At 31.3% G+C, this 10,163-nt stretch overlaps 6 protein-coding genes across 6 annotated transcripts; 3 read left to right on the top strand and 3 right to left on the bottom strand. All coding sequences in view use genetic code 12, as the record gives it.

The window, feature by feature from the left end:
• Window positions 1-624: 624 nt before the first annotated feature.
• SAS3 (Sas3p) lies at window positions 625-2,934 on the top strand (the record flags this gene model as incomplete). The annotated part of the gene is made up of 1 exon (XM_002546108.1): window positions 625-2,934. The coding sequence occupies one exon, from the start codon at window positions 625-627 to the stop codon at window positions 2,932-2,934; it is 2,310 nt and encodes a 769-aa protein (XP_002546154.1).
• A 53-nt stretch (window positions 2,935-2,987) lies between these two features.
• Window positions 2,988-4,193, bottom strand: CTRG_00935 (3'-5'-exodeoxyribonuclease; the record flags this gene model as incomplete). Its single annotated transcript, XM_002546107.1, has 1 exon — window positions 2,988-4,193. One exon carries the CDS (start codon window positions 4,191-4,193, stop codon window positions 2,988-2,990), a length of 1,206 nt encoding a protein of 401 aa, XP_002546153.1.
• A 139-nt stretch (window positions 4,194-4,332) lies between these two features.
• Window positions 4,333-4,980, top strand: CTRG_00934 (uncharacterized protein; the record flags this gene model as incomplete). The annotated part of the gene is made up of 1 exon (XM_002546106.1): window positions 4,333-4,980. One exon carries the CDS (start codon window positions 4,333-4,335, stop codon window positions 4,978-4,980), a length of 648 nt encoding a protein of 215 aa, XP_002546152.1.
• A 237-nt stretch (window positions 4,981-5,217) lies between these two features.
• Window positions 5,218-5,844, top strand: CTRG_00933 (aminoacyl-tRNA hydrolase; the record flags this gene model as incomplete). The annotated part of the gene is made up of 1 exon (XM_002546105.1): window positions 5,218-5,844. One exon carries the CDS (start codon window positions 5,218-5,220, stop codon window positions 5,842-5,844), a length of 627 nt encoding a protein of 208 aa, XP_002546151.1.
• Window positions 5,845-6,039: 195 nt separating this feature from the next.
• On the bottom strand, window positions 6,040-7,827 carry DOT6 (Dot6p; the record flags this gene model as incomplete). The annotated part of the gene is made up of 1 exon (XM_002546104.1): window positions 6,040-7,827. One exon carries the CDS (start codon window positions 7,825-7,827, stop codon window positions 6,040-6,042), a length of 1,788 nt encoding a protein of 595 aa, XP_002546150.1.
• A 679-nt stretch (window positions 7,828-8,506) lies between these two features.
• TRP2 (anthranilate synthase) lies at window positions 8,507-10,063 on the bottom strand (the record flags this gene model as incomplete). The annotated part of the gene is made up of 1 exon (XM_002546103.1): window positions 8,507-10,063. The coding sequence occupies one exon, from the start codon at window positions 10,061-10,063 to the stop codon at window positions 8,507-8,509; it is 1,557 nt and encodes a 518-aa protein (XP_002546149.1).
• Between the last annotated feature and the right edge of the window lie 100 nt (window positions 10,064-10,163).

Below are 10,163 nucleotides of genomic sequence, written 5' to 3'. Positions count from 1 at the left end.
TGGATTTTTTTTTTTTCTTCATTTCTTTGGTGCCAGAATTTTTTTTTTCTTTTGCTGTCGTTTGTTTGTTGGAAATTATAATTTAATCAATTGAATTTCAAATATTGGATATCGTTTTTCTGGTATAATATACTGCCAGGGTTATTTCTATGGTATTTAGTTGACATATAAGTTACAATATTCCTTTTGGAAAAGCACTCACAGCCGTGTTGCAATGATTTGCTCAATAATTGGTAATTCCAAATGTTTCATCAATTAGTTGTACTCACATATGCTTCTTTATGCTATTTAATCAATCATTTTCCATACGTCATTTCCTCACATGCTCACATGTTTTCATTTCAACTCGTATTTAATTTGGGCTTACCATGTTGCAAATCAACTCTAATTGATTGATTCGCCTTTGATACACGACCGACACTCGCGAATTTTTATTTTTTTTTGTCTCCTTCTTTTAAACAGTGAAAGGAAAAGAAAAAAAAGAAAAAGGTAGTGCATGGCTGACAAGAAGATTTGAAGAGAAATGTTTATTTTTGTTTTTTGTTGTTGTCGCTGTTGATCTTTGTCATTTTGGTTGGTATTCAAGAACACTAGACAAACATTCATATTCTATAATTGACAACGATGGGACTGCAACTACTAAAGCAGTTGAAGATAACTAATAATCATATATATTCTAATATTGTCCCTAAGGATCTAGATAAACGAACAATAAGGGTGAAACCAATAAATGATTATTCTTTGAAAAATATGTTAAAGAACACCCGTTTACCGGTTGTTTCTAGCACAGTTGCAGGAATATCGAAGCCAGCGAAACGGGCAAGGAATTCTCGTGTGAAAATAAAGATGAGAAAGAGGAAATGTTGGATTACTATAAAATATGACAAAAAATTGGGAGTATCGCTACTAAACACTCCAATAGATACTATTCTTAAGCATCAAAATTGTACTGATGATGATGATGATGCTTCAAATGGGTTTCGAATACAAGATGAAGACAAAGAGGATTCGTTGGAAGATAGACAATTACCGTATAATGGAATATTGAAATACCCTGATTGTATAATTAATAATACTGATCCGACAAAAGAAGATAAGGATCAGTTTAATCAATTTCTCAAAGAAGGTGTTTTGTTACGAAACAAGACATTAAATCAATCCACATCAGAGGAAAACCAACCACAAAAAGAAGATTCCCTACCTCCTTCCAAAAATCATCTCGAACCACAACAAAGTGCAGAGTCAACACCTGCACCAAATGTATTAACACTAAGTAAATCAAAAATCAATCGCATTGTGTTTCGAGATTATGAAATCAATACTTGGTATATTGCACCATATCCCGAGGAGTATTCCCAATGTGAAGTTTTGTACATTTGTGAACATTGTTTGAAATACATGAATTCTCCTATATCTTATCAAAGACATCAATTGAAAAATTGTAATTTTTCAAATAATCATCCACCCGGGTTGGAAATTTATCGAGATATAGAGAAGAAAATTCTGATTTGGGAAGTTGATGGTAGGAAAAACATTAACTATTGTCAAAATTTATGTTTACTAGCCAAATTATTTTTGAATTCCAAGACTTTATATTATGATGTTGAGCCATTTGTTTTTTATATTTTGACAGAAATTGACGATAATGATTTTTCGAAATATCATTTTGTGGGGTATTTTTCTAAAGAAAAATTGAATAGTTCCGATTATAATGTTTCTTGTATTTTAACCTTGCCTATATATCAAAGAAAAGGATATGGTAATTTATTAATTGATTTTAGTTATTTATTGAGTCGAAATGAATTTAAATACGGAACTCCCGAAAAACCATTAAGTGATTTGGGTTTATTAAGTTATAGAAATTATTGGAGGATCACTATTGCTTACAAGTTACGAGAAATTCATGAAAAATACTTGAAACACTCATCGAACCAAAAACCCATTTCATTATCAATTGATGTGTTGTGTAAATTAACAGGAATGATCCCGTCAGATGTAATCGTTGGTTTGGAGCAATTGGATTCTTTAATGAGAAACCCGATAACTCACAAATATGCAATTACAATAAATGTACAAAAGGTTAATGAAGAGATTGAAAAATGGGAAAAAAAGTCATATACCACATTGAGATATGAAAATCTATTATGGAAACCAATGTTATTTGGTCCAAGTGGTGGTATAAATTCAGCACCTGCAATTCCTCAAGAACAACAACAACAATTTCAACAGAATAAAGCCGCTCCAACGGTATCACAGAATAGTATTTCACTAATTACAAATTTCTTGAAAGATGATATTAATAATCCGTATACTTTTGAAGAAGAGGGATTTAAAGAAATTGAAATGTATCTACTGACAGAGAACGAAGATATTATCAGTGAAAGCATTGTTGAATATGTTCCTTGCTACCCTGGTATTGGATGCAAAAAGAAACCTCATGCAAACGGTAATATAAAGAACTTTGTTATTGAAGATGATCTAGATGAAGATGTGATAAAGGTAGATTCGACTGATGACGATGAACCAGATTTCCAAGAATATGATGAATATGAGGAGGAGGAGGAAGAAGAAGAGATTGAATTACAAGATGACGACGAAAGTGATGATGATGATCCATCAGAAGAAGACGAAGAGGAGGAACATGAACAAGAACAAGAAATCATTGAAATAAAGGACGACTCGTCCGATGAAGATGTTTCCCCAGAAATTATTGATCTTGAATCTGATGATTTTGATGATATTGATTGGAATAGACGTGCACCACCTCCTCCTCCACCAAAGAGAAAAACAATAGATGTTTTAGCAGGTGACAATAGACCAAGAGGTAGAGGCAGACCTAAAGGAACGTTTAAAATAAGAACACCTGTAGTTGCAAAACCTTTGCCTAAACTTGAACCTAGAAGAAGTACTCTTAGAAGAGCCAAACAAAAATAACAATAAAGTAAAGTAAGGTAAAAGTCAAGTAAAATAGTTAATTAATATACAATCTATGAAGTTTGAAATACTTTACAAGAGTTTTCAAAAACTGTATCTATGAATTGTTCTATTTCATGATCGGTTTTAAATCCGTGTAATGCACAAAGAATCTCTGCTACAAGACCAACATTGACTGGCTCATTTCTTGATTTAATCATTGGTTCACTCAACAATCCAATTCTAGTTTCTAACAATTCTGGATTCTTTGCATTTTCTTTTGATGTTTGAACATAATCTTTATGTTTTCCATAGTGCTCCTTTTTAATTGAAGGAAATGGTAAATTTTCATCTAATTTAAACGTGGTCTTTGGTAATTGATCCAGGGACATTTCTTTTTCATCTTTAATTTGTGGATAAAATTTATTTGGATAACTAGTTAAATATTTATAACCTGCATGGCTTTTCCTAATTTCACACCAAGGAGCATCAGTTTCAATCATTAATTTATTAATTGGAATCAAAGTTGCAACTTTTAAATTATCTTCAGATTTCAAAGAACATCCATTTATACCAATATAAAATCCTAAATCTAATAATTTTTTCAATTCTTCGGAAGTTCCAGTAAATGAATGAACCACACCATTACCTGGTTCAATAATACCTTGATCAATATAAGGTTTTAAGATATTTATAAAATCATCACATGCTGCTCTCATATGTAAGAACAAAGGTAATTTTAAATCTTTTAAATCTTTTAATAAATCCAATTGTTTAATTAACATTTCACATTGTTGATGTTTCGTACTATAATGTAATCTATCATAATCTAATCCAATTTCACCAAATGCTTTAACATGACCTTGTTTATGACCTTGTATAATAATGTTTTTCAATCGATTTAATTTTTCATCAACATCATCACGTAATTCATCAATGAATTTACCTTCTTCTGAAGGATCAGGTTTATAAAATTCTGAAGCTACTGTACATGGATGTACACCAGCAGTAGAATCAAATTGATTTGAATATTCTTCACATAATTTAAAATGATCTTCACTTTCTTGAATAGTAGATGCTGTAATTAACATTTTATCAACATTAAATAAATGAGCTCTTTCAATTATTGATTTAATATCACAAGGATGTTTTGATGTTGATGAACCATTATAATATCCTTGAAACATTGAATCAGAGAAATTAACTCCAATATCATAATAGCTTGGTTTCCAACTAGTTGACATTGTCCTTAGAATTATTCTTCTTGATCTTTGAAACATACAAACGATAGGAATTGAAAAAAAAAAAAAATTAAGAAAATATCGCTAACAGACAAAAAAAAAATCTCATATATACACTCGATTTCATGCCTCTCTTTATCAATCAGTTAAACATACACGAGTGACGAGTTTCCCAAGAATGTCAGATGAATTAGATAGAATACTTTCAATAGAAGAATCAGCATTAAATAAAAATAAAGAAATCGATAGGATATTATCATGTTCGGAATTAGATTATTTTTCAATTCTTGAAATTAATCCAATATCACCATCATATAATTCAAATGATTTACCAACATTAGTTAAAAAACTTTATAGAAAAAAATCACTACTTATACATCCTGATAAAATCGATAATCCTAAAGCACCTGAAGCATTTGATAAGTTAAAAAAATCAGAATTTAAATTAAATTCAGATTTAGAATCAGATATTAATGAAATTAAACATTTACAATCTATTTATGATGCTTATAAACCAAAAGATGCCACAAAAATAATTGAATTTAATGATGATATTAATATAAAGATAAGAAATAAAGTTAAAGAAGTATTATTAGATGAAATAAATCAAGAAAATTTATCAAAAATTTATAAACAACATGAAACTATACGTAAAGATGAATTAAGAAAGACTAGACAAGTTGAAGAACAATTAAAAAGGGAATTGAAGAAAAATTGGGAAGATGAAAGAGATGTAAGAGTTGATAATTGGAGAAAGTATAGTAATAAAGTTGAAAAGAAACAATTGAAGAAGAAATCTACAAAAAAGAAAAAAGTACTTGTATAATTAATGATATTCAAATACATAATAATATAAATTGATATTCAAGGAGTCTAAGGTCCCTGACGTGGTCGTGGAGATGTCGTTGGAACTTGGTAGCAGAACTCCGTAGTATTGGATACTCATTCGCACCAGAGAGACGCAAGAAAAAAATGCCTAAGAAAAAAGAAAGAAAAAAATATTTAGTGAATCATAAAAATCTTAGTTATCAGTTGTTCTCTCCGTCATTATTAGTAAATAACCATGGCTAACCAATCAAGTATTACTATTGTATCAGTTGGTGTAATATCATTTGTAACAGGATATTATTTACATCAATTTTTAGCTCCTTCAAAGACCAAAAATCTCAAACCAAGAAATGTCCATATCCCACTCCCATCAACTTCATCATCATCTGAAATGACAGATAATACAACTGATTCTGAATATGACGACGACGACGAGGAGGAGGAAGATGATGGATTAGATATCAATTCTACAAGTTTGAATGAAATTCCAGGAGAAGTTAGAATGACACTTATAGTTAGACAAGATTTAAAAATGGGTAAAGGTAAAGCAGCAGCTCAATGTTCTCATGCAGCATTAGCATTATATAAAAAAATAACTAATGCCAATTTAGAATCTTATAATCCTGAAATGGTTAGACGTTGGGAATATGGTAATGGAACTGCTAAAATTACCTTACAAGTTCCAAATCAAGAAGAAATGGATTTATTATATGCTAAAGCTATAAGTTTAGGTATAAATTCTTATATTGTTCATGATGCTGGAAGAACTCAAATAGCTGCTGGAAGTGCAACTGTTTTAGGTTTAGGTCCTGCACCAAAACGTATTCTTGACGAAGTTACTGGTGATTTGAAATTATACTAAATTAGAGTCATGTAGTCTGTTAAGAATAATAATAACAAAAAAAAACTTGATATTATTAACAATACAAGAAGAATTTGTAATATATTTAATTTTGATGCATTTATAAATATGTCAAAGAAAGAAAAATCAAACCTGTAAGTAAAACAAAAAAAAAAAAAAAGAAATGAAAAAAGACTAAAAAATATGGAGTATGAACTATTTCCTAATTGTGCTTCTGACAGATAATGGATTGACAGCTGAACTCATTCTTCTTTTCTTTTTCTTGGGAAGAGTCATATCATCAACATCAACTAATACATCATCGTCATCATCACTTACTCTAAGCACATCATCATCGTCATCATCATCATAAAGATCATCCATATCATCTAGTCCTATACTTTCTTGTCTTAATCTTCTTGAATCTCGTGAATTTGCTGTTCTATGACCTCCATTTCTCAACTTCTCCAAATGATCTATACGTGCCCAAATTTCACCTTCTGTACGTTGAGGTAATAAGATAGACAATTCAGCAAATGATAATTCTCTATTACGTCTGTTAATCAATAATTCATCTTCTTCCATTGTCCATGGTATATCTAGTTTAGGTTGTGGGGTACCTGGTTTTCTTTTAGTTCTATTTGATACCGTACTTGGTGGCATATTTCTCCTAATTTTATTAAACTTCTTATTATCCATCTCCAGTCGTTCTTTATCAAATTTCAAAGGTTCTTCATCCTTTTTATCGGCATTATGAGGTATCACCACTGATCCAGAACGTGAGAAATATCCAGTAGTTGAATTAGCTGTACTTCCATTACGTAAACTTGATAATGCCGATTGTTGTAATCCAGATGCTCCACTTACACTTGAATTTCTTGAAGGTCCACTAACACTTCCTCCAGTACCACCAAACAAAACTGGTAAATGTGCTAGCGCCGTATTCCCCAGTTCATGATGAGGTATTTTCATTGATTTTGAAGGCAAAGAAGAAACTGATGCTCTACCCAAAGACAGTATAGATCCTCTTTCATCTGTTGTGAATTGTATAATTGAATTGTTGCGTAATGCAGAAATACTTGCTATTCCTGATATAGATGCTCTATGATTAGTGGCAAGATTTGATGCTTTGTCTGCTCCTGAAGTAGAATTTCTTGGTGTAAGTGCTGAAGGAGTTGTTGGATGTGATTTGTTATGTGGGAGATTCATAGTTGGATCAACAGATACATCGACATAATATCCACCGTTACTTGATGTAGGACCATTAACACTTGACCTACGACGATCATCACCAATTCCACTTGCTCCAGGGGATGCCTCATACCTGTGACTTAAACTGGTTCCGGAAATGGATCCTCTAATATTTGGCGATGTCATTCCACCTCTTGGTGTTGGAGGAGATGAACCTGAAATATAAGATGGGGAATTAGACAACGCATTGAGACCTGCTAACGCCGTTGAAATACTATTGTCGAAACCTTGAAAAGTACCTGTTGTCATTGGGTTGTATGTGAAATTACTAGTACTATTACTAGTTGGTGTTTGACTTGCAGTATCTTCTCGAGAAATATTTCCTATTGAATCATTAAGATTACTATTGGTATTTTTATTTTCTTTATTCTTAGTCGTCGATGATGATGAGGATGATGATGTTGGTGTTGGTGTGGCTTTCTTTTTCTTTGTTGCTGCATTCATATTTGGATTTTGTTTAAATTGTGCACCCAAAGCAGCAGCAGATTTAGGAGGATTCTTCAAATTACCTGATTTCAATCTTCTCCATCTAAACTGACAAGCATTTGGTGTTCTGTTATTGAAATGACTGGCTATTTCTTTCCAACCTAATTTTTGGTTGTCCTTAAGGTGCATTAAAAGAATATCATCTTCAGCATCCCATGAAGTGGGAGTACGGGAAGGATTCTTTTGTGTTGTAGTAGTTGTTGCTGCTGCTGTTGATCCTGATTTTGAATCAGAAGTTGTATTTGAATCTACTTCTGCTGAACTCATGTGTTGACCTATTAAACTTAATGAACTAATACAATTTATGTGTTGAAACTCGTTGGAATTATAAATCGTCAATCAACGAAAAAAAAAAAGTAAGGTCAACCGAAATGGCAAGCCAACCAAAAAAAAAAAAAAACCTAAATTCTAATTAAAACCAAAGAAATAAAAATAATAATAATACACAGTAATGTTCGTTGAATTTATTGGTTGATGACTTTGAGTAGAAATATAAACCGCGATAATAAAGGAACGAAATCAATAAAAAAAGAAAATGGTATTATTATTTTTGTAGAATTGGTGAACCCTGTTGTGTGGTAATTTCAAGATGATCATCGATATTTTTATTATTCAATGTCGTTGGTGGAGCGGGAGGAGCAGCGAAACTTTGACGTTGTTCTCTCTCTCTGTGTGTGTTCATCAATTTAACTATTGCTGTTTGGGTGCGGCTAGAAGTCATGTGACTCTAAACAATAATTATTATTTTTTTTCCACGATTAAATCCGACTGGTCTTGTCTGCAGGAAAATTTCAATTGATTCTACAACAACCATTTTCTCTGTGTGTGTGTTTGTTTTTTTGTTGGCAATTCCGATTGTTATCTAATACACAAATAATTACAAACGTATTAATAATTATAAAGAATTTGGAGGATTCAGGAACTGATATTGTACATGTAATAGAGGTTAAACTTCAGTTGATCCAACTTTGTCAGCCCAGATTTTTTCGGCTTCAACGATTGTATTGTTGTTAGCTTTCATCTTGTTCAAAGTTTCAACATATTCATCATACTCATTACTGTCATAAACAATACCACCACCAGCTTGCAAATAAGCAATACCATCTTTATAAACCATGGTTCTTAATGCAATACAAGTATCCATAGTTTTACCATCATAACCCCAATGTCCAACGGCACCAGCATAAACACCTCTTTTTTCTTTTTCTAGTTCGGCAATTAATTCCATGGCTTTAACTTTAGGAGCCCCACTAACAGTACCAGCAGGGAAAATAGATCTAAATGCATCAAACCTAGTTTGGTCTTCACGTAAAGTACCACTCACTTCAGAAACTAAATGCATAACATGGGAAAATCTTTGAATTGTTAATAATTTATCAACTGAATTAGTAGTTGGTTGACAAACTCTATTAACATCATTACGTGCCAAATCAACAAGCATAATATGTTCAGCTCTATCTTTCAAACTAGCTCTTAAAATTTCAGCATTTTTTTCATCTTCTTCATTGGTTTTACCACGTGGCATAGTTCCTGCAATTGGATGAGTCACGATTCTGCCTTTAGCATCAGATTGAACTAATAATTCTGGTGAAGCACCAATGATTTGGAAATCTAATAAATCAATGTAAAACAAATATGGGGATGGATTAACTGTTCTTAAATGTCTATAAATATTGAATGGATGTAATGAAGTAGGACGAGCAATTCTTTGAGAAGGAACAGCTTGAATAATGTCACCTTTCAAGATATGTTTTTTCAAAGTTGTAACATGCTGTTCATAACCTTCTTGACCAATATTTGAAGTGAAATTTTGACCTAATTTAATTGGACCTTGTTTTGGAGCAATTTCTTCATTTGATACTTCAGTTAATAAAATTTTTTCAACTTCATCAATTTTAGCAGTTGCTTGATTATATAATTCTTCTAAACTTCCATTATCTTCATCTATTTTAATATTATAAATAATTTGAAATCTTTGAAATACATGATCAAATGCAATAACCAAATCACAAAACATCAATACAGCTTCGGGTAAACCTAAAACATCTTTCATTGGTCTTTTAGTTTTTGGTTCAAAATATTTTATACAATCATAAGAAATATATCCAGTTGCTCCACCACTAAATTTAGGTAATCCAGGTAATTCAGCTTGTTTATAATTCAATAATTCTTTTTCTAAAACAGTGATTGGATCAACATTACAAAAACCTTTTGGATATTTATTTTCATCATCTCCAGTTTTAATAATTTTAGTAGGTTTAATACCAATAAATGAATATCTATCAACAGTATCACCTTTAATTGAAGATTCGAAAAGAAAAGATTCTGTTCTTTTTGGATCATTCAATTTAGATAATTTCAAATATGCTTGATGAATAGTTATATCATTATGTGGAACATATTTATAAACTGGATAAACATTTGGACTATCAGACAATGAATTATTGGTATCGATGATTTTTTTTAATGTATCAATTGTTGGTTGAACCAGTTGAGACTGCATTTCGTGTTAGTCTGAGATATTCTAACAATTAGTTTGAAGTGTTATACATATATAATACATACCATTCTATATTCTTTTGCTTTTTCTGGGAGATTTGATG

This window comes from Candida tropicalis, assembly GCF_000006335.3.
Source record: "Candida tropicalis MYA-3404 genomic scaffold supercont3.1, whole genome shotgun sequence".
NCBI classification, from domain to species: Eukaryota; Fungi; Ascomycota; class Pichiomycetes; order Serinales; family Debaryomycetaceae; genus Candida; species Candida tropicalis.
The sequence above is the reverse complement of the archived record's forward strand: the minus strand, read 5'-3'. Positions and strand labels throughout refer to the sequence as shown.